This window comes from Aythya ferina (genome assembly GCF_964211825.1).
Source record: "Aythya ferina genome assembly, chromosome: 8".
NCBI lineage: Eukaryota > Metazoa > Chordata > Aves > Anseriformes > Anatidae > Aythya > Aythya ferina.
The window spans coordinates 21324620-21351032 of record NC_140304.1 but is presented as its reverse complement, the minus strand read 5'-3'; the positions used below and the strand labels follow the sequence as shown (position 1 = coordinate 21351032).

Genomic DNA, 26413 nt, shown 5'->3' with positions numbered 1-26413 from the left:
GCTCGCCCCCTGTCCCGGCCGGGCCTCCTCAGCGCCCTGGGAGAGGCCGGGGCGGGGCGGGGCGGCCGCGGGCCCCGGGCCTCACCTGGCGGCGGCATGGCCGGACCGGGCTTGGGCGGCGCCGGGGGCAGAGTCCGTCGCGGGAAGCCGGCGGCAGGAGCGTGCGGCAGGCGGGGAAGATGCCCCTGGGGCTGGGGAACAAGAAGAAGGGCAAGGCCAAGGACACCTCCAAGCTGGTGGACAGCGAGGCGGTGGCCCCCGCGGCCACCCCACCGGGGACAGCGGTAGCCCCGGCCGGGGCGGGGAGCGCGTCGCGGCTGCAGTTCCACGCGCAGCTGGCGCACGGCAGCCCCACGGGCCGCGTGGAGGGCTTCGGCAATGCCCGGGAGCTCTACGCCAAGGTGGCCGAGGCTTTCGGCATCGCCCCCGCAGAGGTACGGCCCGGGGGGGTCGGGGCGGGGCCGCGCCCTCACCGCCTTCGGCCCCCTGGCGCTTAGCCCGGCGCTGGGGCCGGCGTTCGGCTGTCGGGTTGGTTCTGGCCGCGGGGGTGCTCGCCGGCTTCGGAGCAAAGCGACGGAGGCAGGAGGGTGAACGGGTGCCCGGGCGTTAAACCTGGCCCCTTCGTCGGGTCTCCCCTGAGCGGGGTGGTGGAGGAGGCTGTGCCAGACAGTTAGATTTGAAAGACATCTGTTTAATCGGGGTTATTTAAACCCAGAAAAGGATTATTATATTAATGGTTTATTTCTTTTTTTACTCTTCTGTCTTTTTGATCTTTTATTTTTTGTTTGTCTGAGCTGAGCTTTAAGCACTTGTTTGGATTATGATTCATTTGTAAATGCATTGTTTTCCCTTAGTTGAAAGGCAGTGGCCGTATCAAGTTCTTCCTACGTGGTTCTGTGAACCTTAACCTCTGAGTGGCAAAATGAAAGAAAGTGTTAACATTTCATTAGGTGTGCAAGCAGCACTTTGACTTGTTTTCTTATTTGTAGCTGGCTCTTCTGAAGCTTCGTAGGCTACTATGACAAACTTTATTCTGTAAAATAAAGAGACCAAGCAGCGTTTCTAATGGTAAACTATAAAAGTGTTGGTAACAGCGAATACAGTTTAACCAGTCACTGGTGCGTTAAGTAATTAAGCAATATCTTCCCAGCTGCTTTCTGTCTGGTTTTCTGTTTTCTTTCTGTGAGATACTGTTCCCCTTTTGTTCTCTGTTCAACCTCCAGTTACTTCTTCAGCTCTCAAGTTCTCACAATTCCCAGATTATGTTTTAATTTTCTTCCTTTCACCGATGAATTTTTGTTACTGATCTTGTGGCTCTGCTTACTTGAAAGAGTAATGTTCTGGAAATTCAGTTTAAGATGAATGGTGCACTTCCTATTTCTCCTGTTAGATGGAGAATCTGACAGTAAAGTGTTTTTTCTTTTTTTTTTTTATTTTTATTTATTTATATTTTTTTCTTCTCTCTCCTCTCTCTTCTTTTTCTTCTTCCTTTTCTTTTTAGAGGAAGCACCATGTATTTCATGGGCATCAAGGCACTGCCAGTCTTGTGCCTAAACTACAGAAACCTTTTTCTTGTCTTTCTCTCTTTACTGTCCCATTCCTGTTTGGGTTTTATTTTTTAAAATATGGTTTGTAGCTGGAAAAGGATGGGAAATTAGTGCTGGAGGCACTGAGCTTATTTTATTTATTTATTTTTTTTTATTTTTTAACTCAAAAAATTCAGTAGGCTTTAAGAAACTATACTGTACAAAATGAAAATAGTGATCAAAATGACTTTCTGATGTAAAGGTGATTAAGCTGTGGAATCTGGATCTGAGTCTTGTGAAAAAACTAACAGAAGAAAATAGGTGAGTGAATAGCAAGGGATGCCATGAAACATGAATTTGCTGACAACAGTTGAGCTTGTTGGAAATAAGAGGAGACTAGAGAACGTGCATGGTATTGTCTAATAATTAAAGCTGCTTTTGTACAGTTAGGCATAAAGAATAATGCCTGAACCTCTGCAAACTGAAAGAAAGACATTGAGGTACTCAAATGCCACCTGTAGGTGTTATCCGTCTAGGAAAGTTTCTGTGACCTAGCTCTCCTGAAGCCTGTGGGCAGTGATACCTGAATGCCTCTGGAAACAGGTACTATCACAGAGATCTCTGCCCTGCAGTGACCGAGGTGGAAAATAGCTGGGGGAAGGGGTGTGAGAGAAGCTCCATGGAGAGAGAGCAGTTGGCAAACCAATGCAAAAATGCATTTAATGTGACGTGTGAGTTTACTGCGACGTAGGCAAGGGTATAGATTCTTGGATAAGTTCCTGCTTAAGTGTTTCAGTACGGTACAGGATGAGCTATACTTGTAATCTGTCATTTCTTTTGACTCAGCATGGTTATAGAACCTCATTTGCTCTTCATATCACGTCCCACAGGACCAGCTGAGCTTAGCTTCTGCTGGAGAATCCTTTCCAGACTGTGATTGACTGCCAACAGTGACATAGAGAAGCTTGTGTAAAACATGGTATTTGTTGGACAGACACTGAAGAATCAGTGCAGAGTGACAAAAACTTCTGTGCAGACCTTTGTCATAAGTAGGGTAGGATGGAGTTGGAACAACAGAGGTGTGCCTTCAGAGAGGGACACTCCTTCACAGACACCTAGCAAACATCAGAGGAGTGAATCCACAACAGTGGCTTTCTAAGGCTTTCCCTGTACTCATCTCTTCTTGTCTAGGTATTTTATTCTTCATCTGTCTTCTGAGGTGAATAGCATCTCAGTCCTTTTGAACCTTTCAGCATGCATTTCTGCCCACCTCTCTGAGTTTTATCATGCCCCCCCCCCCCTTTTTTTTTTTATTTCCTGGTCCAAACTCAGTGTTCTTCCCACAGGGAGAAGTGCAGCCCATATGACAAATAAACGAGCACTGACCAAAGGACAGTGTGGATCTGTTAAAGCATCTGGTGGTGGTGTGCTCCTGTTTATTATTATAATATTATTCTAAGTAGCTAATCAGGTGTTAGAAATGTGAATATTAAAATCTAAATGTGGCAGGGCTATTTCTTGGTCAGTTGGGAAGCGAATGGCAAATAACAAGGCATATGAACTTCCAGTTAATGTACTCATAACTTGTACTTTTGATTATTCTGTTTGCTTTATAAGGTGAAGTATGGTGAGGTGAATTGAGTGCTTAATGGGTGGGTCTATCAAGAGCGCATGAAGGCTAGGATTTCTTTCAGGGTGAAAGAAATTTCTTTTCAGGGTGAAGCCTTCTGCTTCATAAAGAGAATAGAGGATCAGGGAAGCCTTCCTAGTAGCACCAGGAGCAGAAATGCAGCTCCCTGTTTCTTCCAGTGAGAAGCGTTCAGCTGCTGAGCTTGTGCCCTGGCTGTTGTTCAGTGGAGCTTGCCTCCTGATGCTAAACAGTTAAGTGTGCTGTGGGGCACGTTAAACTTTCATAGAAGTGTTTGATTTAAACACATTCAATTTAAACTTTTATAAAAATACTGGAAAATAAGTCACTATGTTGAAGTTTAGGTTTATCAATAAGTAACCTTTTTACAATAAAATAAAAAATCCAAAGCATGTTTTAAGAGGTTAGAGAAAAGGGTCAGCTTGTGAAATCCTCATCAGTAAAATATTTGGAGTATCTGCTTATCTGTTGAAACAAATTGCTCACAATCTCTCCTGCAGATTGGAGACTTTAAATGAACGAGCCACCCCCAACCCTATGGCAACAATTGTTTGCTTGCTGTTCCCTGAAGTGGTGCTTAAATTTGATACTGCATTACACGTGATGCTTGCTGTGTTAATGACCTGTATTTCCGATACCTTTTAGCTCTATGGAAAAACTTACACTAATTCTTGTGTGTTCTGAAATTAAACAACAACAACAACAACAAAAGGCAACAAAATACTGAATGCTTACTTTACAATGCTTTGATTGTGTCTGGGAAGGTGAAGTTGCCTATTTGATAGAGTGGCACACTATACCTAAGAGGACTTGGTTACTTCTACCACTGCAACTAGCCAAGGATCCCACATTTTTCTCAGGGAGGATGAAGTGAGCAAGGTAGCTAGAAAATGTGTTGGTGGTTTCTTGATATAGATGACACCTACATATAGAGGGAAATATGTAAGTGGGTGTTATATTTTGCTCAATAGTATAAATCCCATTTCTGAGCTTCTTAAAGTGATTATAATGCCCTTTATAAAGTTATGAGATCTACTGATTTGAAAAGTGCTTTTAATAGCTTCTGAGCATGTTGTCAGTCAGTCAACTTATTTTTGAGTTCTTAAGGTTTAGGCTTAATGGAAGCTGAGAATGTCATTAACATATAGGATATGTAGTATGGTGCTGCCTATATACTTCATATAACACATACCGTAACCCTCTTTCTTAGTTAATATAGTTTCTTACTTTATGTAATGCACTGTAACAATGTTTTTCTTGACCAATGTCTCTTACTATTGAAAATTGGGATGCAAGGAATAATTTGTTAGCAATCTTACCTGATGGATCTATTTTATAAGGTTATATACAAGCCCTCAGTCTTTGCCAGGCAAATGGAATTTCCTTGTTCTGTCTGCTGTGCAAGATAACTCTGTGAAGGAGGTATCCTAGATACTTCATGGCTGATGTAACAGTTATGATTTATAGTACCTTGCTAAAACTGGCACGAAATATCACAGCACTGGTATGCTGAGTTGAAGATCAAATGCATGTGAAGGGTGAGGGTGAGAAGAGAGAGAGAGACTTTACAATGAAAATTACACATTGAATCTTTCTTGTTTCTTTTCTGGGTAAGAAAATCACTACTTAAAATTATATAAAGATTTGAGTGAATGGCAAGGTGTACTATAGTAGCTGTTGTTTAATTATTTAAGTATATAAGCAGTTATAAGGTACCTATATTAAGCTTACACAACACTTATGAAAAAATATAATTTTTTCCATTGTCAGTCCTTAGTCATGTACAAATAAACCTGTGCTGTAACTGATGGTGTAACTGTATATTATTGTGGGTGGATAATATACAGTTCTCTTTAGTACATTACTCTTTGAAGTTATCTGTTCTGAGAAAAAGCAGTTGTTCACTGAAGAGGATGAAGAATGATTTAAGTTTTATTTTTGACTGGTTGATGCTCTCTCAGCCTTGTGGTTAGTATAGAACTGACTCATAGAGAATTCTGGAGACTTATAGGCTGTAGGGAGAATGCCATCCAGATGAATGTCTAAAAAGAGAAACTCTGGATCGAGTTTCTAAATATCACATTTCTGCTCTGTTGCCAGTTGATCTATTCAAAGGTGTGACAGTAGTTACTAGATGATTGTGTATTTGACAAGGTCAGATGAAGGGTGTTAATACCTAAAATGTAAAGCCATAGTGCTTGCTGTTCATTGTAAGAACAAGAACTGAATTGCAGTTGTAAACTGGCCAAGTTACGTAGCTTGAGAGAAAGCTGAACATATATATGCATTTTATATAATCTGTTTGAATTGAACTGTCTCAGTTTAAAACAATGTTGATGATTAAATATGATTACTATTTATAAAATAAAATTTAATTTTACTCTTAAAACTAGCTGAATTTCTCTAGATGATACTGTTGTTTGAGCATTGGTTAACTGGAAAACTTTAGCATTACCTGAGAATAAAACTGATGTCTGTTAAGTGTGTGCTGTTGTGGCTGTCATTATTAAAGCATTAGGCTGGAGTATTTCAATGGATTATCAGATAAGCAATTAGACTTTTAAGTAGTTTTATTTAAAAATAAAAACAACTAAAGACCCAACCAATCCAAAACCACCATCTCACTACTAAACTTTTTTTAAGCAAAACCAATCAAACAAACAAGTATTTATATAGAGTCCAAGATCTATAAAACTTCAGAAAGTGAAAGCTCTCTGTGAAATGCATTAGGAAAAATATTTCCCCCTCATCTGGCCTGGAATAGACCTGAACAACTTAGTGGCTTTCATTGTAGTTTTCATGCTGATACCACTTCATCCACTGATACTGGAATGAAGGAAAAGGTATTTGAAGCATTCTGGGGGTGAAATCCCCATAACTTTCATAGGTGTGGTGAGGGGCAGCAGAAGGAAAGCCTACGTTTCCAGCAGAGCACTGGGGGGGTCATAGGTCAGCCACTAGAGCAGCAGCTGACATTGCACTGTTTTTCTTGGATGCCATGTGTACTTCCTTTCATGTGTGGCCCTGGCACCTCTTTTCCTGCTTCCAAATTTGGACCTGTCAGGCAGCAAGGGGGGTCCAAGGTGTGTTCTGATGGAAAATTGTGTCCAGCAGATACTTCTGTAACCTCTGCCTGTATCTGCTCTCTCTTGTCCTGCCAGAGCCCCGTGTATCCTGCAGGCAGCAGTGCAGAGGTAACAAGATGATGGCCTTTGGCTAGTGGCTTCCATCTGTGGCTCCTCTACCTGGGCCACATGGGGTGACAAGCCTCCTCCTCCTCCCTTGCTTTCCATTGCACTTGAAAGAAGGTCTTGAGGGAACAGCTTGCATCAGAGAAATCAATTTTAGGCATTCTCCAAGCTTCTCCGGGGGCATGACTTTCTCTTGGCTGTAGCCCCGTGCTCTGGTGCTGCCCAGGAAGAGGCTGTGTGGGCCTCCCTCAGCCACTGCTCCTGTCCAGCCTCAGCTTGGAGAGAAGCCATCAGGTGAAGTTACCCTGTGAGGAGAAACTGTGGATTTGTTTCTTCTTTTTTTGGCTAGGCTATTTGCCCTTTGAGTACAGGCTGTGTTAGAAAGCCCAGAGCCTGCCTGGGCTGGCCCCATTCCTGTGGTGGGCAGAAGTGAAGCCTGACCCTGAGCAGTGCCCCTTATTTGAGGTGGGTGAATCACGATAAACAACATGGTGGTGGTTCTTGGGGGTTGTTCACTCAGGCCTCTGGAACAAGCTGTTCTGCTTAAGCTCAAGCTGCTTGTGTCAAGGTTGGTGCTGTGTGACAGGTTGTGAGATATGTCCCTTTCCTTTGCTCCCTGCCAGCTCTTATCTGCTGTCTGAGCCACTGATGCCTCTTGTCATGTGCGTGGGATGGAGACTATCACCTCTCCTGGGGCAGCTGAAGAAGGAGAGTTGTTATAATGTCAGTTACGGATCCGTCAATGTGGCCAGAATTATGCTCTATTTTTATCTTTCTATCAGCCTGTCAAGCTCACCAAGCCTAAATAAACTGTTAAATTTTAAGGTAGTGTATTTGTTTCCTTCCTGCACAGATCATGTTTTGCACTTTGAACACTCATAAAGTTGATATGGACAAGCTGTTAGGTGCTCAGATTGGCCTTGAAGATTTCATATTTGCCCACATAAAAGGAAAACGAAAAGAAGTCGAAGTTCTTAAATCTGATGATATGCTTGGACTTACCGTTACAGACAATGGAGCTGGCTGTGCATTTATAAAGGTAAATTTATTTATCAATTAAATGCTTCTTTTTATAGATGCTTCTGTAACTCTAAAGGGTTAATAATTGCTTTCAAACTATCAAATCTTTTAGCATATGGCAAGTACAAAAAAAATTGCTTTATTTAGATTCATCTTTTGAAATTAGCTCAGCTATTTCTGTGCTGCATGTCATTTCAAAATTAGGTCATTCGTTTGTTGCTTCTATAATGTATATCAGCTTTATAATGTGACTATTATATTTTCTGACCTATTCTGAGATGCTAGGTGTTAAATGCTACTTGTATCTGCCCCCTCCTTTTTTTTTTTTATTGATTTTTTTCTGATGTTGGTGAATAGTTGCTTGTAGAACATCTGTCACTCATGATAATGAGAACATGTTCTTTCAGTCTTTATGACTGTTCACAGGGCAGAAGCCTTCATGCTCAATAAGAATAGGTGCAAGTATAGTGCATTTTCAACTTTTCAAAAGTAGTATTTCCAATATTGGTAGGTAGGATGAGTTAAAATGTTGTAAGGATTTGGACTGACAGAATTCACCCCCAATTAACTTGCATAGAAAGTATAGGCAGCAACACATTCAACATACTAATCATAATTGCTCTCCTCATCATCCTCTATGTGACCTCCAGACAGTCATATTCATTTTCTCCCCCTTTTTAGATGCTTTGCTTTAATCTACTTCAACTAACTGTTATTAGTGAAGCACTGGAAATCACCTTTGATTACTGTTGTCCCAATTACTAATATTATTACCGTTACAAACAGAGCTTCTTGTATGTGGAGGTTGTATACTCTATTCATTCCTTAGCTACCATGGATATAAAACAGGACATGGTCTAGAGATAGGTTTGCTTGTCTTTGTTGTTGAAAAATGCAATAGAGATAATACTTGACAAAACTGAGATGCAGTGGAGGTTTCAGCAAGTAGTCTGGCAAAATTGTAGCCTCATTTTTATGCTCGTAGATACAGAACTCTGAATTTCTAGTGGTAGCATCAGCATAGCTCATAACATTCAGTCACGCTGCTGCTTATGTGGCATTTTAAAAGAAGGCATTGAAAGCAGTGCTTCAGTGATTAAAGTTCACGTGTGCAGCATTGTACAGAGCATGACTCTGTCTGTGCTTGTTTGGTAATAGGGGGTGAGAGAAACAGCCATCACATACTGCATAATTTGAGCAGACTGGAAAACACTCACAAAAACAGCAAGCTGAAATTTCCAGTATTAAAAAATTGCGTGAATGAATTGTTTTAAAAAATTGTCTGAATAAATATGTCATTGTCATTGCACTGATCCAGTAATAGGTATAATGAACGTGGTGCAGTCTTCATGGAAATGCACTTCTGCATCAGTTTAGAAGATTTTCTAGGAGCTTACTTTGTTACTGTGGTGTATTTAGCTAATGGCTCATTTTAAACGAGTAGAAAATAAATATGCAATTTAAAGGCTACATATTTTTTTATGTTTAGTCGTCCAGCTAAATCACTAAGCAGAAACTGTCTCTACTTACAAATAGTTTGATGGAATTACTTGCTTATATATTTCCTTTCCTTGAAATTTTGTTAGTGTGTTCCATTATTAATTAATGATTAATACTAAATTTACCTAATTGTGGGTTGATGCTAGTATGGGCTGCAGTAATTTTGTTGTGCTTTGTGTAACAGCAGTTTCCAGGATTGGTATGTAACCCAGCCAGATTTTAAACCTGATGCTCTGAACTGCAGACTCTTTTGCTATGAAATTTGATGTTGTTGTTGTGCCTTATTAGTAACAGAACTAGGTGTTGTGCTACTTTCACAAATTTACTTTCTGGGTACATAGCTAGATGTAAAGATGTATAATGGAATCAAATTAGCCACTCAAAGAATAACAATAGAACTTGGAGCATTTTGTAGGTGCTTAAGATTGTGCTGTTACACCATGGTGTGTAAGGAGACATTTTAAAATGGTTTTGTATAAATAATTTCTAGCATTGCATAGGAAATATAGATCCTAGCTCCTAAATGGGCTGTAGAGCACTTGATACAGGCATATCAGTTGCATCACAATTACTGCGACAATGTAGCTTGATGGCCTCTGGTCAGTTAATTTGGAATGCTAAGTCATATTAAAAAAATTGTTTGAATGTTACACGTGTAACATAGGCAATATTACTTAAACAGTGTTGGTATATAGATCAAAGTGGAGAAAAAAAGGTAATGGGAATTAAACCAACACTTAGACTAAGCAGGAATTGAAGTATGACGGGCATGATTTTGAATCCTGGCACCTGGTAACAAAAATCATTTGAGACCTGGTTTCTTGTTTGTGTATGATACCCCCTTCTTCATTCACCGTAACGCTGCTTTTTGTTTTTTAATCTAGGTTAAACAACATTAACAAAAAGCACTGGAAAGAGTTAAACTCTGCCTGAAGCTAAAAATTTTTGCAGTATCTTATAGGATGGTGCACATTATCACACTTCCCACTGACTCTCTCATATGTGGGCTCAGACATGCACACATAAGCTAGAAGCAGGTTTTTAAGATTGTTATGCAGCTAGGCTAGGTGTTATAGTAGTAGGTGGTAGTATGTTTATCTTCCTTACCTCACTGTAAACTCAAAGTTAGCCTGAAGAAAGCATCAGCCTTTATTAAAAAGCACATTATTCAGGAAGATTTTGGAATGAAACTTGTATCTCTACAAAATATATTCAACATTCTACCGTGTCATATCTATTCTATTAAATAGGATAATGGGTTTCATGACTTAAGCATGATAAATATGACTACATTTAAAAGCAATAAGCAGAATCAGTGAAATCTGAAGTGTCCTTTAATTGACTTGATAAATCATAAAGATTTTTAATGATTGTTTTGTTCTTCTCTTTAAATACCACTTCACAAAAACTATAAATGCTTGCTTCTCTTACATTTTATGACCTTTAGGCTATTTATATTCCCTGAGATGGCATTTGGAAGCATTTCTTATCCTTTATTGTTATTTCAGAGGAAATACATTAATATGCAACTGTATAGCTCAGTGAGGAAAATGGTAGATTTTTTTTCACTATAGATAAGCCTTATTGAGACTATCCTTTATAATCATTTACATCATTAACACCATGTTTTTTTTGTTTTGTTTTGTTTTGTTTTTTGTTTTTAAATGTCCCTGGACTATACTTGAAAAGAGAACTGCTGCACCCATGCCTGTCAGGCTTTTAAATCAAAGTAAAAAATCAAATAAACAATCACATTATCAACACATTTGGGTTCAGCTTTAAAGCATAAAAATATTATCTTATTCAGAAACCTTAAATTCTGAAGTTTGGTTGTATTTTTTTTCCTGTTGCTGATGTTATACAGACAAAACACACTGCTAGCATAACGAGCTCAATGCTATTAACGTTAACTGACATTCTTGAAGCCCAGTTTCATCTCTTTAAAATTACTATTTAAAGAAATGTTACTAATTTTTTTTTTTATTTTTTTTTTAATTATAGCGAATCAAAGAAGGTAGCCTTATGGACCAAATCAAAATTATCTGCGTGGGTGATCACATAGAATCTATAAATGGAAAAGATGTGTCAGATTGTCGGCATTATGAAGTTGCCAAAATGCTAAAAGATCTGGAGAAAGGTCAGATGTTTAAGCTGCAGTTAATAGAACCCAGGAAAGCATTTGGTGAGTGTGGGTTGTCTGTTCACCTTGTCCATTGAATCCAGCATCGTGTTGCATTGTAAGTTTGTTTTCAGGTTGCAGCCAGGTGTGAACTACATGTAAGTGCTACAAACCTACCCCCCCCCCCCCCCTTTTTTTAACTTTGAAGTGGGAAATTTAGGCATGGATTTTCTTCCATCTTGCTTTCTTCAGCAGTCATCTTTGTGTGGTCTGAATCAGCCCTGATTCTCAGTTGTTTGATTCCTTTGCCACCACATGGTGGTGCAAAACAAGTACAGGAATTGTTTCACAGGCACAGTTTTAAAGCATGGATCACTTTACTGATCCTCAAACCTCCTCTTCTTTTTCTGCTACATCTCTTACATACAATTCCTGTTCATCTGTGTATTAGATTTATATATTTAAAGTTATGTATTTTTTATACATATATATATTTTATATACAGGAAGTATACTTAGAACTCAAGGAAAGCATTATGACAAGCTCTATCTCTACCTACCACCTGCAAGCTCCATGAAAGTAATATTACATAGGAGAGATGTATACCTACTGCTAGTCCTTATGTACATTAATTTTATCAGTGTAATATAAATAAATAAAACTTTGTATTGAGCTTCGGGAGTCAAAGTAGAGACTGAGTTTTAATTTTTATGCTTTCAATTTTTAATGTTTTTATCGATTATCCACACAGTACTTTCCTCTAATAAGAAAGTTAAAAACATTGCTACATTTTAAGTATGTGTGACTTAATGTGCACTATCAGAGAGTTCAAAATCATCACCTTCATCACAGTGGCAAAAGTTGTGGGTTTTATTTTTCTGTTAGTTTACAACTGCTGTCATACACCAGTCTTGACACTTGGTGTCAGAATAACAGCAGAAATTGAAAATGAGAGAAGTTGGAAGACTTTTTACTTTTGGTGCTTCTGCACAAAATAAGAGTTATGTGTTAATCTCTAATACCTTTGGGTATAAGTTGATATTCCTGTTAAGTAAATATATGTTGTAATACTAATTTAGCATAAAGTACACGCATATACATTTTCTATGTACATACACAGAAAAGGAAACCTGCTAATTCCATGGCAATACATTTTACAAGACATTGAATTAAGACATTGAATTGAGCTTTTTGAACAGATTTTTGAAAGCTGCATGTTATTTTTTACTCTACAGAAACGAGCTTGGAAGTTACAGTATCCAGTGTGACAGGTTAAGAATACTCTGGCTCTTGCTTTAGGTGCAGCTGAGCTTTAGGCACAAATTTATATCTAGGGTTTATGCTGTAGCCTGCTGAGAATAGCCCCTGAGAAGATGACAAACAAGATTCAGATCCTTCTGGACACGTAGGTGTAGGATGCCTGCTAGTTGCCACAAAATCTGGTTTCTACAAGTTTGTATGGGTATAGGAATGAGAGGCAAGTCTGTGTCAAATTACTAGCTTTTATTTTTCTTCCCGTCAGTGGAATGTGGAGTAAGTATAACTTACTGGTTGTGTGTCTTCCTACCATGTGCATGCATGCTGTCACAGCACTCTAGGCAATATTTAAAGTACAGAATTAGGCTTCTCTGAATAAGATTTGTCCTTACCAGTCATAAGCTAGCCCTCTGCGAATTGGTGAAGAATCAACAGAAACAAAGCAAAGGCAGGGTAACAAAGTATAAATTTAAATTGTATGATTGTGAAAAATAGTTTCTGTCTTGGCTTTGGTGTAAGGTATTACAAATAAAGCTCATGTCATATCATGAGTTTTAAGGTGCTAGTGGTGACAGCTAGAAAAAGATGTATGTTGCATCAGGAATGGCTTTTTGAAATAAATCTAACAGAAGTGATGGAAGTTTTAAAGATGTTTTAAACTGTCCTTGAAGCCATGAAAGTGTTAAAAAAAAAAAAAAAAAAAAGGTGTTGATCTTAAGTCTTGTATTTAATAGACTGTGCAGTATATATGTTAAAATAAAAATAATTAAAATTCATATTGCAAGGCTTGTTTAGCAGAATAATCTGTATTTTGCCCACCAATGCAAGAACAATGAGATAAAACCTACCTGGGCAAAATAAAAACATCTTAAGGCCTCCCTTTAAGAAAAGGAATACCCTGGTGGAGAAACTAGCACACTAAAAAAGTTCCACAAGTCTTTTTAGTACTTTCCAGATTAGCTATGTAACTCCTGTGTCAATAAGTAAAATACATCCTTTCCAGTCCTGAATGTAAAATTATTTTTTACATAGGAGGATCTGGATAGGCTGCACCGATGGGCTGAGGTCAACTGCATGAAGTTCAACAAGGCCAAGTGCCGGGTCCTGCACCTGGGGCGCAATAACCCCAAGCAGAGCTACAGGCTGGGAGAGGAATGGTTGGAGAGCTGCCAGGCAGAGAAGGACCTGGGAGTGATGGTGGATAGTCAGCTGAATATGAGCCAGCAGTGTGCTCAGGTGGCCAAGAAGGCCAACGGCATCCTGGCTTGTATCAGAAACAGTGTGGCCAGCAGGTCTAGGGAGGTGATTGTCCCCCTGTACTCAGCTCTGGTGAGGCTGCACCTCAAGTACTGTGTTCAGTTTTGGGCCCCTCGCTACAAGAAGGACATCGAGGTGCTTGAGCGGGTGCAGAGAAGGGCGACGAAGCTGGTGAGGGGCCTGGAGAACAAGTCCTACGAGGAGCGGCTGAAGGAGCTGGGGTGGTTCAGCCTGGAGAAAAGGAGGCTCAGGGGCGACCTTATTGCTCTCTACAGATACCTTAAAGGAGGCTGTAGTGAGGTGGGGGTTGGTCTGTTCTCCCACGTGCCTGGTGACAGGACGAGGGGGAATGGGCTTAAGTTGCTCCAGGGGAGTTTTAGGTTAGATGTTAGGAAGAACTTCTTTACTGAAAGGGTTGTTAGGCATTGGAACAGGCTGCCCAGGGAAGTGGTGGAGTCACCATCCCTGGGAGTCTTCAAAAGACGTTTAGATGTAGAGCTTAGGGATATGGTTTAGTGGGGACTGTTAGCGTTAGGTCAGAGGTTGGACTCGATGATCTTGAGGTCTCTTCCAACCTAGAAATTCTGTGATTCTGTGATTTCTTATAACAGGAAGGCTGAGATGAGCCAAATCTTAAATGATTTAATACTCCATTTTCTGACTGGGGTGCTCTTGCCCAAGAATAAACAAGGAAAGTTGAATTTAGATAAAGAAAGCTATTGGTTTATTCAGATATTATCTTTGGAGACTTACTAGCTATGAAATCCTGACCTTGTTGAAACCAGTGGAAAAACTCCTACAGACCTACTTATGCATATGTTTCACCTATGTGACTGATAGTAATCAAACAGTTTAGCATGAAGCAAACAGACATGCCTCAGACGTGTGGCTCATCATGGCACATTTTGCAATCCTGTTTGTATCATATCTTCAGTCAAGGATGGAAATGTTGCAATTTAGTCTGCCTGTAAGGAGCAGGGTAAGTCTGTATTTGGCTGATGACTTCAGACATTATCTAATATTAAGTCTTTGTACTTTATTATAGAATGAGGTAAAATTAAATGAAGTGCAGATATGATGTGCAATAGGCTTCAATGTATATATCGGTCTGTAGAAGTCAAGTGGGTATCAAAATTAGAAGACAAAAAAATTGTCAGCAAAGCTAAAATGTTGCTAATTTATAATTAAAATGTTAAATACATCTTAGATATTGATTAGAATAAAAACTGAAATTAATGTAACAGCTGAAGCAGATGCATTATATTCTGATATAACACATACTTAAATTTGTTTGCCATTCTTTTTTCTTTTTTTCCTTTCTCTCTAGAAGAGATAGAACCAAGGTCCACAGGTGGAACTCTGACAGCGGCTAAAATCTCGAGAGGAAGAGAAACACTTCGGCTGAGAACTAAAGGCCCTGCCACTGTGGAGGAAATGGTATGATTATTTCAAGACCTTTCAATAGTTTAATCTTCTAGCACCTGATTTATTCATCATCGAGGTTTATAAGGTAAAGCAGGAAGGAAAACTCTGGGTGTTACAAAGCCTGTGGGACTTATGACAAAGTCTGCTTTCTCCAAGGAGAAATGTTTACACAGATTTGAAGACTAGGAAAGATAGAATGAGGCTGAAGAATCTGGAAATGGAGAGCCTATACTCCATCTAGGTGATCCCATATGTTACATGGATAAAGTTAAGATGGATTAGACCAAGGAGTGTTGAAAAGAGGGAAGGTGAAAATAAAAGCAACATTTGAAAGGGTGGTTCTATATGTGACACTGCAAAGTGTACTGGGATAATGTAAGCATGGTTGTTAGGAGAGGCTAATAATTTATATTGACTTGAATGTGTGTAAAGCCATGATTAGGGTCTGGAAGAAGAAATGTTATTTATTTTGGATCCCTCTAAAGCTGATGAGGATTTGGTAAAGATCTGTACTGTCAGGAGTTGGAAGGCCTGTGTTTAGTTTGGTGAATATGAGAGCTATGTGGTTTGAAGTTTGTAGGAATACTTGAGTTTCTGAGAAGAGGGGAAGAGAGAAGAATAACATGTTTTACTTCTAGGTTTTGTAAGTCTAGGCACTTATAAGAGTGAAGATAATCAGTATCCAGTTAGTTACTTTTAAGTCTGCATAGATACTAATCATACACTTTCTTTCTCTCCCTTTATTTCAACAAAGCCATCTGAAGTTGAAGAAAAAGCAATAAAAAAAGTGGATGAGCTTCTTGAAACATATATGGGAATAAGAGATATTGAATTAGGTGAGTTTTAACAGATACTTTACTACACGATGCAATCATTTCTCATTTTATATAGTATAAATAATATTTCAACTGTATGAAGTTCAACAAGGCCAAGTGCCGGGTCCTGCACCTGGGGCGCAATAACCCCAAGCAGAGCTACAGGCTGGGAGAGGAATGGTTGGAAAGCTGCCAGGCAGAGAAGGACCTGGGAGTATTGGTTGGTAGTTGGCTGAATATGAGCCAGCAGTGTGCTCAGGTGGCCAAGAAGGCCAACGGCATCCTGGCTTGCATAAGAAGCAGTGTGGCCAGCAGGGCTAGGGAAGTGATTGTCCCCCTGTACTCGGCTCTGGTGAGGCCACACCTTGAGTACTGTGTTCAGTTTTGGGCCCCTCGCTACAAGAAGGACATCAAGGTGCTTGAGCGGGTGCAGAGAAGGGCGACGAAGCTGGTGAGGAGCCTGGAGAACAAGTCCTACGAGGAGTGGCTGAGGGAGCTGGGGTGGTTCAGCCTGGAGAAAAGGAGGCTCAGGGGCGACCTTATTGCTCTCTACAGATACCTTAAAGGAGGCTGTAGTGAGGTGGGGGTTGGTCTGTTCTCCCACGTGCCTGGTGACAGGACGAGGGGGAATGGGCTAAAGTTGCTCCAGGGGAGTTTTAGGTTAGATGTTAGGAAGAACTTCTTTACTGAAAGGGTTGTTAGGCATTGGAACAGGCTGCCCAGGGAAGTGGTGGAGTCACCATCCCTGGGAGTCTTCAAAAGACGTTTAGATGTAGAGCTTAGGGATATGGTTTAGTGGGGACTGTTAGCGTTAGGTCAGAGGTTGGACTCGATGATCTTGAGGTCTCTTCCAACCTAGAAATTCTGTGATTCTGTAATTCTGTATAAAATTTATAGGTTGTTTTAGTCTCTGAATGTAAGCAAAGTAAAACCTGTCCAGGATGTAGTCCCTCAAACTTGCATGTATTTCTCCAAATGCATCTCTCTGATAAAAAGGAAGAATCTCTTGCTAAAAGCCTTATGATGTAATTAATAAATCTGCTAGTCTTCCTACATATTAGCTATACTCCTTTGCATAATTTGTTTAGTTATTTGCCATTATCTGCAATCACTATTCTTTCTGGTGGAGCTTGTGTGTGGCATTTGAGGACTGTCAAGGACAAGCATGTCTTTTTGCCTTTTTTTCCCCCTCTCTTTTGCCTCTTGTCTTAGACACATTAAAGAGATCACTACTTTTAGAATCTGAGACCTTTTTTCAGTGAAAGGGTAATTATTTAGCAATGAACTGATAAAGTAACTGCATAATGTATCAAATTATTTAAAGCCTGTATTCTGAAGAAACATGGGACATTATCTATTATATTTACTAACATTAAAGTAATTTATAGTAACAGAAACTATTCAAACTAAGAGAAGCTATTTCAACTATTTAGTATGATAAGTTCCTTAAAACTACACCAAACTTGTCTCTGCAGCTGTTTGCCTCTCTGTTAATCTCACAATAACTAAATATGAACTTCTGTTTGTAAGGGAAGAGGTTGCTCATGTTTTTCAGTCTAGCTGAATAAAAATTGCCACAGTGAGAGCTGGGTGTAGTCCTCGTACAGTTTCATGGAACTGTTAATGCTGAGACAAAGGGTGAAGTTATTTATTGTTATAGAAATATTTAAAAATCAGCCAAGAATTAGGAAAGGATGAACTAAATGGAAAGTGATACTGAAAAGCAAGCCTTGAGAGAGAAGTGGCAGAGGCAAAGCAAAGATAATAGGTCTGGCATGTAGCTAAGGGCAGAGCAAGGGGGGTTGGACAGGCAGCAGTTAGCAGAGGAATGAGAACAATAGAAAATTATCTGAATAGCCCAAAGACCTTTGCTGGCTGCTCCTACTGGCAAGCATCTGATCAGCAGCTTCTACTATTTTCCTCACAGGAAAAATTGTAGGTAAGTGTTATTTGTCTCCCAACCTAAAGGTAAAGGCGGGCTTCCTGGCATGGAAGACAGAGCAGAGCTGCCCCAAACTTCATAATGCTGCTTTGCAGATGATAATCTCCCCATTCTCAGAAAACTAAGTTCTCAAAATTCTGTTCCCAACAATTTTAATGTGTGATGCCTCTGGCATGTAATATGCTGTCAAGAGCCCTGGGTGGTGCTGACCCGCTGCTTAGTTTTATTTTTTTTTTGCCATCAGTCTCTGGCTTAGGCTTCAAAACTCCCAAGCCTGGTGCCAGCCACCCCTCCAGGAGCTGTTTTGGTCCTGCAACTGTTGCAAGGCCCAGTTTGAGCCAGTCTGCTGCAGGCTTCTGAAGGTCCTTGCTAGTTACATCCAAGATCCCTAGACTCCTGGCCCTACAGGAGCAAGCAGCTGGTATGGTTTTGGTTTCTGTAGCCCAGGATCCTGAGATCCTAGGTTGGTTTCTTGGCATTTCAAGGTGCGCTGGGCTCTGCTGTGGGACAGGGAAGTGAGTTCCTGTGGTTTCTACTGTTGTTTCCCTTCCCTTCCCTTCCCTTCCCTTCCCTTCCCTTCCCTTCCCTTCCCTTCCCTTCCCTTCCCTTCCCTTCCCTTCCCTTCCCTTCCCTTCCCTTCCCTTCCCTTCCCTTCCCTTCCCTTCCCTTCCCTTCCCTTCCCTTCCCTTCCCTTCCCTTCCCTTCCCTTCCCTTCCCTTCCCTTCCCTTCCCTTCCCTTCCCTTCCCTTCCCTTCCCTTCCCTTCCCTTCCCTTCCCTTCCCTTCCCGTATAGGATGACAGGATGGCTCTTGTACAGTACCAAGGAGCTCAACTCTAGAAAAGAGTTGACTCAGCTGATTGCCAGGTACCTGGTAGAGTTCTTCTATGAATTCCATGACATTTATATATATATATATATATATGTATATATATTTTAAATCTGATAGCCTTGCATCTTTCAGTGAGTAGCTTGGAAAATTTCAAAGAATGTCTTTAAAGAATGCTCAAAGAATGAAGAAGTCTTTGTCCTCTAAGCCACTTTCTGCTTCCTAACTGGGTTGTTGGTTTGCCTTTCACCTCTTCCTTCTCTTCCTCCCATGAAGGCAGTTAAACAAAGAAATTGTCACGAATCAAAGACTACAGGGCTCACGTAACTCTAGTTTACACCTTTCATGCTATTTCCTAAAGTTCAAATCTTAATCGAGGGCTGATGGTGATGGGGGGAAAAAAAAAGAAAGAAAAAAGTTTTATCACTTTTAAATAATTAAACAGCTCTAGGACTCTTTAGGAAAGGAGAGCTAATCACCTGTCACAAATCTGTTCAATTAACATATGTCAGTTTTTTATATACTGGATGTGATCAGTCACCCATGAAAATGAAATATGAGGAAAGGATTCATTCAGAGAATGCCAATCACCACTCAGCTAGAAATTTCGCTCATTACTCAAGCCAGATTAGTTGTAAATGCAAGTCATCACAATGCGACAGCCGACAAGTGATTAAGATCTCAATCATTGCTCACTCCCATGCAGTTCTGTTTGTCAGAAGCTCTGGTTGTCAGTTAATATTGCTCTTTCATCTCCATTAAAATGACACTTCCATAGTGTGACTGAATCCTGAAACAGTGCCCCAATTTTGAGCCAGAAGTTAGAAAGAAAGGAAAGAAAAATAATGTAAAATTACAGACAGAATTAAAGATGAGATAAAGCCCTTAATTTTTGCATTGTTAAGTATCTTGACAGTTTCAAGGATGGCTGACTAAATCCACACACAAATCCCTGAGTTGGATGAAAATGCTCAGAAATGGAAATACATATACTTTCTTTATATAGGGCACAGGTTTTTATTTTCAGGGATCTAAATGCTTTTGAGATATATGTATCTGCCTTTTGAACACATTTCTACCTTTTTAACTCTTTATTTTACTGAAAAAGGAACTTAATCTGTGGAAGAGACACTTGGCTCTAGAAATGACACTTGGCTCCCACCCACTTATTTTATGGACACATGAGAAATTGGGCCAAGACTTAAGCTTTCTTTAAAAAAGAAATGCACCATTGAGGGCTGCTGTAGATTATTTTACATCTTGTCAGTGTTTTCTGGTAGAGGAAAGTGAACAGTTGATTAATTGGAGGGATGCAGGAAACAGTGTTAGTAAGGAATGCTGGTTGCATTTCTTTTTTAAATCAGTGATGCTTGAATTGATAGGCTGTATTTGATATCAAAGATCATGGGGTGGGAGTAAGCTTGGGTCTTTGGCTTTCAACCACAGAGTGCTACCAATGGATAAACTATGACAAAAAGGCTTCCTGTCCAACTTTGATTTTTTTTTTTTCCTCTCCTTTCAGCATCTTCTGATATCTACTGATATTTTAATCTACTTTTATGCTTTTGTATGATTATTTCCTTTTTGCTCGTTTGTTTAATGTTGTCAGGTATTACACACCTTTTTATATTCTCCAACTACATTTAGAAGAATTCAAATCTTTTCCACTCCTGATTTTATTTTTCCAACTTTTCATCTAGTCAAAACATCCTGACAGATTTAAATTTTCCTCACCTAAGTTTCTTTTCTTGGATCCCAGCAATATTGGATAGATATTTTTATTTTGAAATGATTGGACTAAAGTGATATTCTCCTTGAATTCATTGTTTTCTGCTCTTCCTGTTGCCAAACTTCCTTCTCCAAAGGATTACAGTTGTTTGTAGTTTCTTCAGTTTTTGTTTCATAATTTTCAGGTTGATTAATTCGAAACACTGAACATATATATATATATTTTATACAGGAACAATCAAAAACAATGTAAATACACTCTAGGGTATATTGTTTCTGACTCTTCATTTACTTCGAGAATTCTGAGTTCAATGAAAAAGGAAAAAGCTGGTTAAACAAGAAACTTGTTTTGTTTTTCTACTCCAAGAAGAATTAGCACTTAGTACAAAGAAATGAGAAGAAGAAAGGATGTTTTTAATGTTTCCTTGAATGCCAAATCTGACAATGTTCAACATGAAGCTAAAACCAAGGGAAGTTGAACAGTGAAAACTTTAATGGTATGCTTCTTTTTCTGCGATGTTGTTAAGGAAGGTGGATGAGACTTCTAGCTCCTCTAAAGTGTCAGGCCAGAATAATTTGATAAAGGCAAAGCTTCTGATAGCATTACATTTAAATAAATATTGAAATTTCTGCTAAGGCTTCTGAAAGTTTTTTGAAAGTTACAGGATAGGATATAGGTAGCAAAACCCTTATGTAAGGTGGTTATCAGTGTCCTGGTTTTGGCTGGGACAGAGTTAATTTTCTTCCCAGTAGCTGGAGTGGTGCTGTTTTGGATTTAAGATGAGAATAATGCTGATAATGCACTGATGTTTTAGTTGTTGCAGAGCAGTGCTCACAAGGACTTTTCTGCTGCTTGTGCTGTCTGCCAGTGAGGATAGCTGGCCCAGGCTGATCAGAGGGATGTACGATAAAACAGGGCATCATGCGGAACAACACAACTGGGGGCTGGCCAGGGGGTGGCTGCTGCCCAGGGACAGGCTGGGCATTGTTTGGCGGGTGGTGAGCAATTGCATTGTGCTTCACTTGTTTGTATATTTCTTTATCATCTTTATTATTTTCCCTTCCTTTTCTGTCCTGTTAAACTGCCTTTATCTCAGCCCACGAGTTTTACCTTTTTTGCCAGTTCTCTCCCCCATCCCACTGCAGGGGAGAGAACCAACAGCTGTGTGGTGCTGAGCTTCCGGCCTGGTTAAACCACAGCAAGCAGCATCAGTGGCAGGCAGATCACAACTCTCAGGGCTCGTGCCCATGCATCTGTCAAAAGTTGACAATGAGGATTTTGTGAACAATGATCTTTGAAGTTATTTTCAAGGGATTAGGTCTAAAATGCCAACATATTTTTTGTTCATATTCTGGGAAGCCTGATAATGAGTTTCTTGGTTAAAGTTGAGAAGACTTAATTCCTTTTGTTATGTTTGAATTTACTGAAATTCACATTCTATGCAAAATTTTCTCAGGTATGAGCATTGCTGGTAGTGGGATTTTAAAACAAATATCTGAAAACAATGGGACTCTCTGGATTGTGTGGAAAAATATTCTCCGTGTTAGAATAAAATTCCTGTAATCACTTATTGTGCAGCTGTTACAAGAAGCAGTGGGGGGGGAAAGGGAGGGCAGTGGAGGCGATTTGGCATGGAGCTATCGCCCTCTGAGAACCAGTAAAGTTTTCTTCAGGCTGGAAAGTATCTGCTAAATGCTTTGGCAATCAGTACTTTTTGATTTGATTTGGGAATTACACATTGAAAATGTCACTGTGTAAACATGCGTATTCTGCACAAAATTTCCAGCTGTGCCTCCGAGGGGATGCTACCCCATGCCTGTATGTGTGCTAAGTGCCTGGAGAAATAAGAGTATGTACACTGTGTGATTGAGAAGGCTAGTCTGCTTTAGTGTTTCTGTATGTATGAAACTAGTGAGACAGGGTTCAGCTTTGCACCTTGGTATACATCAGTGGTAAAACTTGTGTGCCAGTTATCAGGAAGGATTGATTGCAACTTGCATTACCGTTTGCTGAACGGTAATATAATTCTGCTGACACTAGAGGTCAGCACCAAGCTATTGAAAAGGTTCACACGAGCAGTAAAGATCCTGCACTTTTGCAGAAGCAGATTTCATCGTATCAGGTGAATCTGGAAGGGTGATGTGCATTAATAAATATCGTACATTGAGCATGCTCTGGATGTGCTGGTTACAGTTGTTTAATTTTATTTGAGGCTGCTGCTCTCAAATGGCAGTGGAATTATGATTCCTTGTCAGGATTGAAATTTGTCTTGTATAAGTTTGGTAGTTTTTGTTTTCAGGTTTGTTAAATCTCTAAAATGGTTTTTAAGGTTCCATTTCATAATTTGGGAAGCATGTCTCAACATGTCTCAACGTTTGAAGAACATATCTCAATGTTTGAAGACAATTGTGTTTGAAGCAACATTCTGGGTTAAGGTTTCCTGTGCAATTCTGAAGTTCCAACCATACCGATTCTGTGATTCAACTAGAGCAGTTGGACTGTAATATAATGATGTGTTGTTGTTTTATCACTGCTCTTAGAATGTCATATGGCTCTTTCATTTATCTTAATCAATTTATATCAAAACTGGCTGAATTCCTTGCTACCACTGGTTCTACTGTAACGGTCTAGATCCTCACTCCTTTGATCCTCACTCCTGTCTCTTTTTATGATGTTGAGGAACTGTATCTCGACATGTTTTCTCTTGTGTCTACATTGTCTTTCACCTTGCACAGCTATTCTCCCTCCAACCTTCTTCCAGTGTCTGTGTGAAATAACTTTGTATCCTGGTTCACACCAGGAAGTCTGTGAAGTTTAAATTAGGCCTTTCACCTCATTCCCTCCAGGGTTGTCTCCTTTGTAAGTACCTTATTATGACTTTGGATTGAGAGACAGAGAGTGGCATTGATAGGACAAATATTTGTCTTTCACTTATGAGGTTCAGAGTCCTATGATTAATGCCAATTTCCCATCTAGACTGCTGTGAGTCAGTGTAACAGGAAGTTCATGGTTACTTCTTTCATGAAAATAGGTCCTGAGAGTCCTTGAGAACCTCTAGTGGTGCCCAGGAGGCTGGGTTACACTTCAGTTGCACGCTGGTTGGTTTGTCAAAATTTATGTGAATTTTCTCTGGGCTGCTTTGTGTATACTGGCATACAGATTCTGTTCACAGAATCTCACATCTCACATCTGAATGTAGTTAAAACTGAAACATCAAATTTCTTCAGAATTGCTGTTGCTGACATCTACAATGTGGAATATATCTCAGGTTTGCTCACAGCCTTTTACAAGTTTGCAGAATAGTGAACACTATTTGCCAGAGGTTTGTAACTGTCAATAAACTTGATCTGAGTTTCAGGTTAACAAAATGTTAAATACACTTAATAATACTTCAGAGCAGGGAAAGTTTATTTTGTATTTATTAGTGAGATTTTGCCATTTCAATACCACACAATGTATGCGGTACATAGTAGACTAGATTGTCCTAATGAAGATGGCCTTCTGTGGCTTCAGGATTTTCCTTTCTCAGGCACTGTAATACATGTTTTTCACTCAAATATTCCTCTAAAAAGAGGCTAGAAGCAATCAAATCTTTCAAGTTTTAAACATTTTGCAGTTTAAGGCAGGTGTATAAGATAACAAAATGAAGCAGACTTTGAGAGTTTCATCTATTGTACAATACTATCTTTTCTTGTGAATATGAACAGAGACTGTAGAGCAGAGATACAGCAGCAAGCCTTTTCCCATGCTTTTGTAGAGTTTGAACCATGGAAAAACAAAAAACAAAGAAACCAACAAACCAAAACAGCAAACAGTTGAACCAAGAAATAAACAAAACAAAACAAAACACAACATTCAGGTATGCCTTTTGATCAGTAAGCTCATATCAGACTCACAGAAGTTGGTAACACACTCTTGTAGGCTCATGCTTTGTGTGCCTTCAGTAAAGAAGGCTGAAATTAATTTAGCAAGATAAGAATGAAGGTTGGTGGAACTACAAATTAAACACCCCCCAAGCAAATGGAAGAATATATAATGTACACTCCAAGAAAGCTCTGCCATTTAGTGCGATAGAATGTAGCTACTGCAGGTGGATTTAAGTACATATATCCTATGGAATCCTAAATTTGGAAGATAAGCTTTAAATACCCTTATCTTTACTGGGTTTTGAAAATAAACATTTGAAAATTATCTTGGCTGAATGTTAGCTGTCACTTCCATGATAATTTTAATGTTTGTTTGTTTGTTTTTAGCTGCAACAATGGTGGAAGCTGGAAGAGACAAGAAAAACCCAGATGAATTTGCAGTGGCATTGGATGAAACTCTCGGAGACTTTGCATTTCCAGATGAGTTTGTCTTTGATGTATGGGGAGCAATAGGAGATGCTAAGCAAGGACGACTGGAATGAGAATTGTGTGTCAATCCCTATTCAAAAGTACAAAATGACTTTCAAATACATCAGAATACTAATACTTTTATTGTTATAAATCTAGGGTGCTCTGTATAACTATTCTTATCAGAAAAATTCTATTGCAAAACAAGGTTTTTAACAAATATGAAGATAAACCCAAAGTTTTGACAACTGTACACTTAAAACAAACTACATGTAGAAATCAATGAGAAGATTGCGTCAAGATGTATACACACATTTTATGAAAATTAATGTGCTTAGATATCAATATTTTGAAGTGTTAGACATGCAACAACAACAAAAAAGGCCTATTTTATCTCTTTTTCTTTAAGAAAGGTTTATATACTTGATGGAAAACTACTCAGCAAGACACTGCGGTTCCATGGTCTTTTCTTGTTCTTATGTGTTCAACCACACCGAGAGCTGTGGAAAACCTGAAGCCTTAGGCATTTATACTGTTTGGCTGTATTTATTTTTTTCTGTAGACAAAGCTGGGAATAAGCCACCCTACTTCCGGAAAACCTGCATTCAAGAAAAAAATATTCTTCTGGGACATTAGAACTATGACCTTAAAATGAAAAAGACTTTAATTTTTGGTCAAAATACATACTGCCTAGGTATTTCTGAAATTATTAAGTATAGTAGAAATGCCTAAAATAGGAATCTGCTGCTTTATTCAGATGCCATGTTATCACAATAGCAGCTGCATAAGAAGAAACAAATGTTAATATTGGTTACTATTCAGATATTTGAGTAATATATGTAATCTTACACTGGAGGCTGTAGTATGTGACTAAGTGCTTTAGTAATCTTTGCATATGCTAAACGCCTTGCTGAGATCCTGTGAAGTTCCCCCTTTGTCTTGTCTTGTCTTTTTTTTTTTTTTTTTTTCAACATGGCAACATAGATATATTTAAGGTGTTCAAAATCAGCAGATACTATTGTAAAGTCACAGTTTGGATGAAAATGTGTGCCCAAAACCTAATCAATAAACTAAATTGATTTTAGATGTTAAGATTTCAAATTATACTGTACATAAATATTTATTCTAACTGATGGTGTTTTACTAATAAATCTCAGATTATTAAAAATGAACTGTCTCTTTTAACGTATCTACTATGTCTGCATTTGCCTTCCTGTTCACTCTGTGTTTAATCAAGAACAATGTTTTGTTTTTACTCATAACTGTATTCTTTTTCAGTTTTTCCTGTGCTGGATTCTAATCAAGACTGATAGTTGCTCATTTATTTAGAAAACGCTGTTTTCAAGAAATTATTGCAGTTAGTGATCCTGATTAAATACATATATATATATATATATATATATATATATATGTATGAAATTTATATTTTAGCCAAATAACACATAATGAGTATCCTTGAAAATGAAATTGAACAAAAATATGGGGCCTGACTATGAAGTCTTGTAAACACAGTTCTCTGGTCTTTTAAGGGGGATAATCTTCAATTTCAAAAATGCTATTGTTTATTGTTTTGCTCTTCTATCTGCAATTTAAGAAAAAGCTTTTGTATAATTTAGATATTCCTTTTTATGAAATAGGTAGTACAGAGATGTATGGAGGTCGTACATTATATTCTATTTAAGAAAGTTCATAGGTTTCAAAATTTCTATGTACTAGTGCCTCATATCACCAGTATCAGCAGGGACTAAATATGCATTTATCTTCAAATAGATGTAATAGTTATTTCTATATGTAGAAATACATACAGATACAAACATTTAGGC

The 26413-nt window shown here is 39.0% G+C and overlaps 1 protein-coding gene across 2 annotated transcripts; it reads left to right on the top strand.

Annotated features, from left to right (window-relative positions):
- The first annotated feature begins 36 nt into the window (after nt 1-36).
- GIPC2 (GIPC PDZ domain containing family member 2) lies at nt 37-25762 on the top strand. Of its 2 annotated transcripts, none has more exons than XM_084528263.1 (6): nt 37-434; nt 7219-7404; nt 10887-11067; nt 14849-14955; nt 15698-15779; nt 24510-25762. In XM_084528263.1, the coding sequence occupies exons 1-6, from the start codon at nt 180-182 to the stop codon at nt 24662-24664; spliced, it is 966 nt and encodes a 321-aa protein (XP_084384389.1). In that variant the 5' UTR covers nt 37-179; the 3' UTR covers nt 24665-25762. The 2 variants fall into 2 exon arrangements, with proteins under 2 accessions (XP_084384389.1, XP_084384388.1); XM_084528262.1 differs by having other exon boundaries at nt 14846-14955.
- Nucleotides 25763-26413: the final 651 nt, after the last annotated feature.